The following is a 13,488-nucleotide window of genomic DNA, read 5'->3' on the forward strand; positions in this document are numbered from 1 at the left end:
TTGGGATGAGCTGATGCCCTGTCCAGGGATTGTTTGTGCCTCGTGTCCAATGCAGGCTGGAACAGGCGCGTCCCTGGATTGATGGATGTATTCATTAAACATCCATCCTTTTCAGAATATTGTGGCAACGTGTCCTGGGAATGTAATGGATATTTCAGACAATTCACTACACAGTGATGCCAAACATTGTTTTCTCACAGTGATGATATCACCCATTGCCACGTTGTGGAATCTACCAGATTTGTGTAAAGTATGCGCAAAAGTATTAACAGTACACCACTTGCATAGCAGAAGCATCTGCAAGAACATGTGTCATGTCACGTGAAGTATATATTTAATGTACAGTGGTGTGAAAAACTATTTGCCCCCTTCCTGATTTCTTATTCTTTTGCATGTTTGTCACACAAAATGTTTCTGATCATCAAACACATTTAACCATTAGTCAAATATAACACAAGTAAACACAAAATGCAGTTTTTAAATGATGGTTTTTATTATTTAGGGAGAAACAAAAATCCAAACCTACATGGCCCTGTGTGAAAAAGTAATTGCCCCCTGAACCTAATAACTGGTTGGGACACCCTTAGCAGCAATAACTGCAATCAAGCGTTTGCAATAACTTGCAATGAGTCTTTTACAGCGCTCTGGAGGAATTTTGGCCCACTCATCTTTGCAGAATTGTTGTAATTCAGCTTTATTTGAGGGTTTTCTAGCATGAAGCGCCTTTTTAAGGTCATGCCATAGCATCTCAATTGGATTCAGGTCAGGACTTTGACTAGGCCACTCCAAAGTCTTCATTTTGTTTTTCTTCGGCCATTCAGAGGTGGATTTGCTGGTGTGTTTTGGGTCATTGTCCTGTTGCAGCACCCAAGATCGCTTCAGCTTGAGTTGACGAACAGATGGCCAGACATTCTCCTTCAGGATTTTTTGGTAGACAATAGAATTCATGGTTCCATCTATCACAGCAAGCCTTCCAGGTCCTGAAGCAGCAAAACAACCCCAGACCATCACACTACCACCACCATATTTTACTGTTGGTATTATGTTCTTTTTCTAAAATGCTGTGTTCCTTTTACGCCAGATGTACCGGTACATTTGCCTTCCAAAAAGTTCAACTTTTGTCTCATCAGTCCACAAGGTATTTTCCCAAAAGGCAATCATTGAGATGTTTCTTAGCAGAATTGAGACGAGCCCTAATGTTCTTTTTGCTTAACAGTGGTTTGCGTCTTGGAAATCTGCCATGCAGGCCGTTTTTGCCCAGTCTCTTTCTTATGGTGGAGTCGTGAACACTGACCTTAATTGAGGCAAGTGAGGCCTGCAGTTCTTTAGACGTTGTCCTGGGGTCTTTTGTGACCTCTCGGATGAGTCGTCTCTGCGCTCTTGGGGTAATTTTGGTCGGCCGGCCACTCCTGGGAAGGTTCACCACTGTTCCATGTTTTTGTCATTTGTGGATAATGGCTCTCACTGTGGTTCGCTGGAGTCCCAAAGCTTTAGAAATGGCTTTATAACCTTTACCAGACTGATAGATCTCAATTACTTCTGTTCTTATTTGTTCCTGAATTTCTTTGGATCTTGGCATGATGTCTAGCTTTTCAGGTGCTTTTGGTCTACTTCTCTGTGTCAGGCAGCTCCTATTTAAGTGATTTCTTGATTGAAACAGGTGTGGCAGTAATCAGGCCTGGGGGTGGCTACGGAAATTGAACTCAGGTGTGATACACCACAGTTAGGTTATTTTTTAACACGGGGGCAATTACTTTTTCACACAGGGCCATGTAGGTTTGGATTTTTTTTTCTCCATAAATAATAAAAACCATCATTTAAAAACTGCATTTTGTGTTTACTTGTGTTATATTTGACTAATGGTTAAATGTGTTTGATGATCAGAAACATTTTGAGTGACAAACATGCAAAAGAATAAGAAATCAGGAAGAGGGCAAATAGTTTTTCACACCACTGTATTACTTTCTTTTTTTATTTATTCTTCAACCTCCATCCCTAATACAGGCAGTCCCTGGGTTACATACGAGATAGGGACTGTAGGTTTGTACTTAAGCTGAATTTGTATGTAAGTCGGAACAGGTACATTATTTTAATAAATGCTATTGTTGACCCACTGTAACTAAGTGCTTTGCCAATGAATGATAGAGTTTCACCTCTCTCTGACCTTTTTATATTTCTACTTTAATTTCAATGGTGATGATTTTTGTCATCTTTACTGTATCACCAGCACTTGCATCAGATTTGTGTTTCAGAGACATTGTTGAAGGGTGAAGACAAAAGGTTAAAATGAGCTCTTCAGCACAGCACTGTACACGCTATCACAGTAGGAAGGCACCCGTCGTCAAAACGTCCAATGTACTGACAAGAGACAACTTCCTGGAATGTGCGTAACAGTACTAGCAGGCTTGCTATTGAGAATGAATGGGGGCAGCGAGGGGCAATTCACCAGTCGCCCACCACACAGTCATCTCCACTACAATATGCTGCCTGCAGTGTCCGCCCACCGAGAATGAACACATTGCGGCCAAAGGCGGGTAATGAATTGCCCACCACCGCCCCCATTCAACAGGCAGCCACCCGAGGCACACTACAATGCGGTCCCTTCGTAAGTTGTAGGTCGGATGTTTGTAACCTGGGGACTACCTGTATTGCATTTTGGGATTTAGCAAATGATTACTAATAGTTTTTTGTGGTGTGGGTGTTTTTTTTTAATATTTTGTTTATGTAAGACAAATGATTTTTTAATATGTAAGTTTATGTAAGAACTATAGTGTGATGTTACTTGGAATAAAAAATAAAAAGCCTAAAATTTTCATGCTTTTATTTACAAAGGGTATCACATGTGAATTCAGATCAAAAGAATTATTTAAAAGTTACATACTACTTCATATAAAAAAAAGAAAAATAACTCAGAGTCAATGTGATGGCTTAGTCTGCTTTCTGGCTACACAATTCTACTTCTAGGTTCTCTAGGCTCCTATTTTTTAAGGAAGGATGAAGGTTCCTAAACATTGAAAAAGAAAATCTTTCCACTGTTGATTAATATTAGTAGACATTAAAATAAGTGTTAGATATGTTTATTTTATATTTAAAAATTAACATTCATGTTTGTTCCTGATTGTATATTGTTCTGCATTAATCTGACAAATTCTGCAAATATTATAAAAATGATGGTACACTAAGAACGTTTATCAGAACTAGACATATTGTAATTTTGATGGATTGGACAAAGCACAAACATCATAAAGAGATAAGGAGCAAAAGGATGGGGTTATGTCTGACCCAATGTAACCAGAAGGAGACTTTGAATAGGTAGTGGACATGGAAGAGGAGAACAAGGTGAGGTGGGAAAGACAAAAGTGAAGTCTAGTAGTGGAACCACCGTAAGACAGAGCAGAGCAGTGGAACTGAAGAAAAGCTGAATCATTTGCTTGTTCTTTTAAGGGACACTTTTTAGCTCTGTGTGTGTGTGTAAGTGTGTGTGTGTGTGTTCTCTCCTGTATCAACTGAGAGCTGCTTGCATATCACACAGCTTGTGAACCCACAGCTCTAATCAATAACTACACTGATATGGGACTACTTTAAAACAACAATTGAAGAACAATTTGAGTTATACTTATTTTAAAATTGTGTGAGGTAACAAAGACAATTTTTAAAGTTTGGATTCCGATTTTTTTATTTGAACATCAACCTCAGAAGGGCTACAGGTTTGAATAATTTACAGTATAATGTATACTTCATACTGTATAAGCAATGTAACAGTATAATGTATACTTCATACTGTATAAGCAATGTATTTATAAATAAACCCAAAGCAAGTAATCATTGTCAGCACACAGTGGGACCCAAGAAGATTACATATACTGAAAGTCATTCACAAGCCATACTGGTTCCCCCATAGATGTATACTCCAACTTGTGGACAGGAAAGAAAATGTTTCAGTAAGTTAAATATAACACTAAAACCCTGGCAACATCAAAACTGTCATACCAAAATAAGGATGCTTATTCTTACATAGGTAAACTGTAGCTGAAAAACAGATATTATGACAATAAGATAAAAAGGAAAAAGTACAGCAGGCCAATTATTTAAACTTTTTGTTTAGTGAGAGTTACTTAGATTTCTGTAAACGACAGGGTCTCTTTGAGCAAACAAATGCAGATAGGTTTATAAATAAAAATACAAATACTGTATTTTGAAACGTCAGCATAAATGTTTACTGATTTAAACACTCAAAGTTTTCAGACCTTTTAAATTTTTCTATATATGTCAATTTCTATTCCATTCTCAAATAATAAATATGGAAAATGAACGTGAGTTACATTTTATGAATAGTCTTTATTAATATAAATCACCTTTCAGTCTTGTTTTTTATTACTATGCTAACTAATATTTATCCATTTACCATATCTACGTATTAATTTATTTATTTAAACCTAAAAAATATGTCAGAATTGGTGTTCCTACTTTCTGGATCAAAAGATCCAAGGTGCATTTAGTAAAATGATTACTTAAAGCCCAAAAAATGACATAATGTATATAAAAGGGAATGAACTAGTGGTGACTCTTGGTTGGTCAATAAGAGGTTTTCAAAATGTGGACAATGTTTAAAGACAGGAATTAGATTTTTGAATTACTCCAGTACTGTTATTTTCTGTGTATACTATTTGTAATTATTGTTACAATAACTACAATAGCTATCCTGCTTCAATTTCCACAGAAAATAATATGTTTATATTTTCTACTTCAACAAAAAGTGACTATTATGGACTACAGTATTTTAATCCCTTTATCCTAAAGGTTTGACTCCCAGCATTTCTAACCTACCTGGTAATGATAGCAAGATGTGGAGGATGCATGCAAGCTCCCATGAACAGCACTACATTTTCATGCCTTGTCTGCCGGTAGTTCATGACTTCCTTCTTGAAAAGCTTTAGGTGATCTTGGTTGTTACCATCAATCTCTAACAATCGAATGGCTACTTCACCGTGCCAGCGTCCTTTGTGTACTTTGCCCCAGCGCCCTTTGCCTATAAGTTCTCCCAACTCTAGCTGCTCAAATGGTATATCCCACTCCTGTAGGTAGACACTTGTTTGGCTGGCTTTGCGTGAGATTGGCCCCTTCGGATGACAATTCATATTTGGGAGTTCTTCTAGTTCATCAGACTCTTCATCCTCCACCTCATCCTTTGAAAGCAAAGAAAGAAACAAAATGCCATTAAGCCTTTTAAATATCTTCAAGTAACTTAGGAGATAAAACCTATATAATACATGAGCATTCAAGAAAGTTGCAGAGATACAGACAAATTGAACTGTCCATTTTCCATTAAGGAATTCACACAGTGAATACACTTACAGTGGCATGCAAAAGGTTGAGCACTCTTGCTTAAAATGTCTGTTACTGTGAATAGTTTATGAAAAGATCAACCAAAAGGCATAAAATTGAAGATTACACATTTCTTTTCAGCATTTTATACAAGATTAGTGTATTGTTTTTTTGTTTTGTACAATTGTACAGTTAAAAAACTAAAGTAGCACCATGCAAAGGGTTGGGCACCCCAAGATATCAGAGGTCTCAGCTTTTACCAAGGTCTCAGACCTTAATTAGGGCTATGGCTTGCTCACAGTCATTGTTATAAAACCCCAGGTGCTGTAGATTGAAAAGGTATATAAATTCTCTGACTTTTCAAACCTTGTCCCAACAATCAGTAGCCATGGGCTCCTCTAAGCAGCTGCCTAGCACTGTGAAAAATAAAATAACTGACGCTTACAAAGCAGGAGAATGCTACAAGAATATAGTCAAGGATTTTCAGGTAGCTGTTTCCTCAGTTCACAATGTTATTTAGAAATGGAAGTTTACAGGAATGGTGGAGGTGGCTTTTGCATGCCACTGTAGATCTTAAGTTCCTTTCAGTTTACATTAGGGGCAATAATGTGATATTGAGAAAGGGGAAACAATAAAGTAAGAAAATAACAGCAGTGTAGTGTACTATTCACAACTCATAATGCTAGAAAGTTTGTTTCCTGCCTTGCGCCCTGTGTTGGCTAGGATTGGCTCCAGCAGATCCCCATGACCCTGTAGTCAGGATATAGTGGGTTGGATAATGGATGGATCGATAATTCTAAAAAGTTGAAACTCTTTCTACTAGTAACACATCAGTTTTCATTTTTTAACATTATTGATCACATATATCCAAGTAAAGCCAATAGTTTGTTCAGGGTGAAAACGGATCGAGTTATAGTATAAATGTAATTTGCCTGATTTGGCTATCTCGTAATTCTATAACATTACAACCTGATCCAGCATACTGTAAACACACCTGATTCTACATGATTTTTTCTTAACACCCTACAAAACAGAAACTCTTTTACTGACAACAGCATAGTTCTGTCTGGCTGCAGGCACATTCTTTACATATCCATACATATAATTGCTCAATTATATATAATTGCTCGATTGACACGTTTCTGAAGCCCAACTATCAGTCAGTACAAAGTAAAAGACATTTGCATGTGTGGATTTGCACATTTCATTTTCAACCAGTTGTCACAGTGGTAATGCTGTTCCATCCCAGATCTACGCAGATGGCACAGTGGAAAAGGTACTTCTTAGCAGCCTCGAGATAATAGGTTTGAATCTTGCATCGTCCATGCATTTAGCAATTGAGCAATTTCTTTTTCTTCAGTTTTATTCTTGAATAAAAGCATACTTGTTTTGTTATACCATTTGTAAAAGTGTTTATTGGATATTTGGGCTTCAGTCTACACACGTCCTACACGTCACATCAACATTATGTTGTTATTATTGTAACATATGAAAACATTTTCTGTCATTATTACTATAACATATGAAAACATTTTTTGTTTTAGCTGTGTGTTCAGCATTTCTTGCTTTGTATTTCCACAAATTGTTGTAGACATGGAACACACATGAAATGTATGTATTTCAAATCACTGTATTTCATTACTTACATAATTCCTTACAAAATCATTGCCAGATAAATACTTCAACACAGACTTCAGCTGTGAGGATTGCAGCTGGGTGATGGCTTCATCTGACTGAATGGGGGTGGGTTGTAGCAGGCCGCGTTCCACACATTTGCAGAACAAAAGCGGGCTATTAGCACAGTGATAAAGAGCTACGAACTTCTTGGCATATGTCATGAAAATTTAAAGAGGTCAGGAACAACGAAAAAAATCATAACCTTCAGCGATAGTGTTAAATTGTGACTGAACAATTTTCCTTTTATATAATGATGTTAAAATACTAGTCAAGAACCTGGAAAACTGAATTGAGAAAGCTCTCCTTTTCATAATTTCACATAATCAAACATGCATTACTATAGGCAGACAGAAAAAAAAATACTTTCAAATCAGCATCATATGTTCAGGGTAGAACACATATCACCCACATTAAATTTAATGGGGCCTTACAATCTGGATGCATAATAGGAATACAATAAGGTTAAACAGTGTAAGTTATTTACCAATTTAAATTTGGTTTTGGGCATAATACAGTATATATCTGCATGGATTAAAGTAGAATAATCTCACCATGTTGCCTCAGTTTGTACAAACAGTTTTTTGCTGTTGGATGTGGTACTCAATAAGGATTGCCTGTATCTCTAATTATTCTCAATGCTTCAACAAAGCCATTTGCGATTTGCTAGCATAATCAGCTGAAGGCCTAGGTGATTATAAAGGACTAGCCAACCCGCGGTGTACCATACGCCGCATAATCAGGCTGGTTTTTTAATGATTTTTAAGCAGAGGGAGAAAATGAACATTTGAAAAATCGGTAATGTAATAAATCAGCAAGAAAAGCAACATTGTAACAATGCACGGAACGAACCAACACACAATCGTCTGAAGTGACTGAAAACTGGCGCACCGTCCTCGCGCCTTCTCCTGCCAGACGGAGGGATGGGGGTGCACGGCGCGGAGTGTAGAACGGGAGGAAAGGAGAATGACGTTGATTCAGCTCCGTCCGTCATGCTAGTCTGCTGATTTCTTGTTCAGTATGCATTGCCCGCTCATGTGTCCACATCCAACTCGTCACTTGAGTCGCCCTCTTTACACAGTACAGATGTACCTGTGACTGACGTAGACTTTTCATTGCTCTGTGCGGTTTTGGCTGCTATTCTATATACTGTATATTCCACCAAGACACCCGACCACGGTAGTAGCGAGGTGGGAGGGGGGTGTGTACAAAGGGTTGGGACGCAACCAGTGGGAGCGTATGAGTCGCACTTAGTGGGACTTAGTTTGCAGCCCGAATGGGGTTCATCGGCTTACCCACGCTGGGTAGACACACGGTCTACCCATGCACAAGGTTCTAGCCGCATGTAGACGGAGCTGGAGCATTTCTGCGGGAATGGAGTGAATAAACTGTGCGGGCCCTGCAGTATCGTACTTTGCCTTCAGTGTGCCATTACACTGCTGCTCAATCAGCTCCATCTGAATCTGCACAGGTGCAGTTTCCACATTGACGGCAAATTGGTTGCGAAACAACTCAAAATTCTTTTTTTGTTCTTCAAAGTCACCAAAGCGCCGTGTGCTCAGTTTATCAGCAAAGTGCGTATTTGGGAACACCGTTGTGCCGACTTGGTTCAACATTGCTTGGCAACAGGGAAAGTGGGGCAAGTTGCACTGGTGCATTTGTGTCTCCCATAAAAGTAGCTTCACTTGAAGTCACTTTGTGATTTTGCATGGGTACAAAAACGTCTGCTGAACTGTCAGATTCTTCTTTAACTCTTCTGCTTTCCGTATCTTCTGCTTTGCATTCAGGTCTTTCAGGTTTTCCTGATGTTTTGTCTCATAGATTAAATTCTGTAATTACAGCCATATTAGCTCCACAAATGAGACACACGGGTTTACCGGCAATGTCAGTAAACATATACTCAGCCTCCCATCGGTTTTTAAAGGCTCTATTTTCAGAATCAACTTTTCTCTTCGCATCGTGAGGGCTAGCTTCGCAATAACTTGCAGCATCATAAGCTAGACTTGATTAAAGCGGTAAGTGTTCAAAAAGGCAGCTGAAGCGCTGCATTATGGGATCTGTAGTTTATTGTGTTACCAGCGCTTCATATCGCCGGGCCATTAATAACAATAATATATAAAATGATCTCACGGGCCGGATGTGGCCCGCGGGCCTTGAGTTTGACACATATGATCTAAGAAGACGCATGTTTGTCGCTGAAGCGAATTGCTGTATGTAGCGTGTAAAACAGTTTGCTATGGTGCAAGCAGGCGTGCGTCGTAACCGAAAACTTTTTTTTAAAGACTGCCTACTTCATTGTGTTTTAACCTCAGTTGTAAAGGAATGTTTTAAGGACCCCATGGGATACCCCTCGGTTTTGGCTGCTTTTCTATATATAATCCACCAAGATACCCGACCACGGTAGGAGGGGGGTGTGCACAAAGTGTAGGGACGTAATGAGTGGGAGCGTATGAGTCACATTTAGTGGGAATTCCACGGCTTGCAGCCCGAATGGGGTTCAACGGCTTACCCACGCCTCTCTGCGCTGGATAGACACAAGGTCAATGTCATGCATAATTATTTATTGAATGCTAAACACTCCTGGAAAGACACGGATGTATAAAATGGGTTGGTGTGAGAATACAACAGTAAGTGAATGAAAAGATGGAACTCTGGAGAGAGCTCAGATGTGCATGCGGACTCTTACCACAGACGAAAGGAACTAACTGGGTGGTCGGTGAGTTTTTGCATCCGGGCAAATGGGCAGGCAGTGTGAATGCCTAGAGAGCGAGGGTAGACGCCGTTCGGTGAAAAAGAAGCGTTGTTGGGCAGGAAAACGTCTTCCGTGTTCCTGCAGGAGCATCTAAGAAGACGCATGTTTGTCGCGGAAGCGAATAGCTGTATGTAGCGTGTAAAACAGTTTGCTATGGTGCACATGGTCGTGCGTCATAACCGAAAAGTTGGTTTTTAAAGACTGCTTACTTCATTGTGCTTCAACCTCAGTTGTAAAGGATTGTTTTAAGGATCCCATGGGATACCCTTCGCAAACCGTTTCACACGCTGCATATGGCGATTCACCTCCACTAGAAACATGCCTCTATGAACAGTCAACGTAGCTCGGAGGTGCATGACATTAACCTAATCTGCACTGCATGTGGCCTCTACGACAGACGAATATAAATGACGCCATTTTTTCTGTGTCGTCGCGTTCGAGTTAGTGGGCGTGGCCATGCGAGTTGTCGTCGTATCCAATGGTCTTGGAGTTGGTGGGCGTGGCTCTTTCCTACGTGCGCCATAGATGTCTCACTTGTCGGCAGCTTAGTGAATCCACGCCTCTTCCGGCGTGCTTTCCATGGTTGTCTTGCCTTAGTGAATTATATATATAGATTGACTAGAACAGACTTGTATACCATCTGAAAGATCCACTTTGATACTTTTACACCAATTATATATTGCTTTACATCATTTCTGCATTCATTAAATATAATGGATAAGTTCCACTACATTTCTGGGTTTAAGATTAGTGCGGTGTATTTGCTAAACTAATGGACTTCAAATGCCAATGCTACTGTCTCAATTTCCAACTATGACCTGTGTGACCTTGATCACGTCACATAGCCTGTGTGGGCCCCAAAAAAAAAATAAAAAATGTTATATATATATATATATATATATATATATATATATATATATACACATATATATATACATACATACATACATACATACATATACACATACACACACTTCTCCTGATCTTGTGCTTTGCATTTATTAATGGTGTCAGCCAAATATAAAACAATAATAATCCCTGTTAATACTTCCATGCACATTCAAATTTTAAAATATCATTTTCAATGTCTTGCATCATATGTTTACATATCTAGGACTGACTTAAAGATTCATTCAATTTTAGGACTTTTGGAAAATGCCAAATAGAATCTGGCTGGTTGATGCTATATCTACCTGTAAATTGATTGGGAGAAGCTTGCAAGTTAAATGTTTATTTTACTTAAATTATAATTCCTCTTGTAATGTATCCTTGATATGAATAAATTATTGTTTAAAGACTGGGTGCAGCTATGATACTGTTTATTCAGATTAGGAAAAGACTTGGCAGAAAAAAAAACTTTCTTCAGAAATCAAAGAGGGAGGCCTTGCTTGACTTTGTTTTATTGCTTGACAGTGAACAAATGTATACTGAAGCATATAGGACTGAATCAATACTGGAATGACTTGCACTGGAATGAAAATATGGCATGTATTTCTACTTATATGCTATACTTTGTGAGCCAATATCTATAAGCTGACATAAAAGCAAGAATATGGTTAAGCACTACCTTAGAATATGGTATCCATGCAGGTTATGCTTAAAGGAAGATGTGCCATGCTTCAACTTCACCTTTAAAAGCTAAACACACAGTATTTAATATGTGGAAAAGCATTTTGCCAAGGCCTTTAGCAAATAATTCATCAATAACATTCTATCTTTGTTTTAAATATAACTACTCAGACAAAACACTTTTTCAATGCACGAAAAGTAAGAAACTTTGCTAAAAGCTACATAACTCACTTCCCTAGCCTCCCTCCAATATCTACTGTGGAACTTTATTACAAAGTATCTTTAAACTACACTAGTATTTTTATAGTATATAACTTACTGATAATTTGGGACAGCACTTGGAACACACAATTAGTTTGATGGTTACTGAATGAAAGTCATCCCTAGATAAAATACATATTTCTTAAATATACACCTATATCAACTTAAAACTGTTTACTTGTCTGCATCTCTACATTTATACAGACAAATGTAATCTGGTTTGGACACCATTTGGGAACCAAGTATTTTGATTCAGATGGCATCATAGTGTGCTACAATTTTAACCTATTTATTAAGTAGTTGGATTAACACCTTTTTGGCAAAATATCAGATAAAGAACCATTGTTTTTTTTACGATTCTAACATAAACCGCCTTTACTACACTACCAGCTTGCTATCTCACTCTGCTTAAGGGGAGGAATCAATAATAGTATAAAGTAAAGGTAACATCTTGTATTATTTTATATAGTGGCAAAAATTACACCTGATGGGGAACAATGTAGACAATTTTTATTATATCCTTTAATCAGTGTCACTCTCAACAAATACACTTTAAAGTAACTATTGTTTACAATAAATTGATACAAGCCCCTAGACAGTTTGATATTTATAAGGGCCCAATTATTTCTTTTTTACTTCATTTGGTGTGAGAGAGACTTGAATGTTACTACTAAATAATAACTTTAAAATACACCTTAAACCCATGACTCTTTCAGAATATGCCTCTATTTGATTTTTGCATTCAAAAGCTACAATTTTTACAGGTTGTTCTTTGTTAAACTGCACACATTCCCTAAACTAAAATGGGAACCATTTGTCTAGATTTTAACTAGTTTACTGCAAAACAGTGCAGTGGTATGAACTTACAAAAGACAATGACATTTTGACTAGATGTTTTTAGTGGTTGTTAGTTTGGAAATTGAAAATTTCATTGGGTTTATCACTGCTGAATTTACATATATTTTTCTGCTTACATTTTGCATTTAAGCTTCCATGTTGCTGAGGCTTAAAAAGACAAAATTTAGTCAGAATGTCTGTCCTATCCCATTGCTATAGGAGTACAGAATTACCTTTCATGCTGCCATAATCTTTGTGGCTCCCTTGCCATGTGCTCTTCTTATTGGAAATTCTTGCTCTTTTTGTTGTATTTCCGTTGTATATATTAAATGGACCTTGAATATAGTTTAGGTAATTTTCACATTTTAGACATTCAATTTTTTTATGAATTGTGGTGTAATGCTGGGTAAACATAACTTTCTCAAACCCCCTTAACACTCGAATTACCAGAGCTTACGAAAAAACTCGTAGATCCGTCCCACCTTAATTTGCTTCTTAAAACCATTCTCACCTCTCCACCAGCGTCTTTTGTCATCAACATGTGGTGATAAAGACAAGCTGCAAGCAGCCAGCTATTCCATCCCGCCACCGACTTAGAACATGCACAAACTTCTCCCAGCTCATGCCCTGATTGATTATCTGTGAGTGAAGTGGAGTTTTAGAGTGGAAATAATAGAGCATTATTTGGAATACATGCATTTCATGTGTGTTCCGTTTCTACAGTAATCTGTGTAAACACATTTTTAAAACAGAAATGTTTTTCATATTGTAGTAGTAAATGACAAAATGTAGGCATAAACTATATAATGTATGAAGCCTAAATTCCAAATATCAAAGAAATACTTTCACAAAAGGTACAAATATAACAGAACAAGTACGCTTTTATTCAAAAATATAACTGCAGAAAAAAAAGCCACCTTAGCATGCCACATTGACACACATTTACTACAACTGCCACGGTAGCGTAATGGTATCAGCTGCAGACTGGTAATCAAAAGGTCATGAGTTCGATCCTGCACAACTCCATTTTGAGAATTAAACTGCTCTTATTCTTAATATTTTAGAATAAA

At 37.8% G+C, this 13,488-nt stretch overlaps 1 protein-coding gene across 2 annotated transcripts in view; it reads right to left on the bottom strand.

The window, feature by feature from the left end:
- LOC120531347 (kinase suppressor of Ras 1-like) overlaps nt 1-13,488 on the bottom strand; it is a 205,869-nt gene that overhangs the window by 15,835 nt on the left and 176,546 nt on the right. For both annotated transcript variants that reach the window (XM_039756660.1, XM_039756661.1), the window contains one exon: nt 4,828-5,186. In XM_039756660.1, the coding sequence (XP_039612594.1) occupies nt 4,828-5,186 (359 nt within the window). The remainder of the gene's footprint in view (nt 1-4,827; nt 5,187-13,488) is intronic.

This window comes from Polypterus senegalus, chromosome 6 (genome assembly GCF_016835505.1).
Source record: "Polypterus senegalus isolate Bchr_013 chromosome 6, ASM1683550v1, whole genome shotgun sequence".
NCBI lineage: Eukaryota > Metazoa > Chordata > Cladistia > Polypteriformes > Polypteridae > Polypterus > Polypterus senegalus.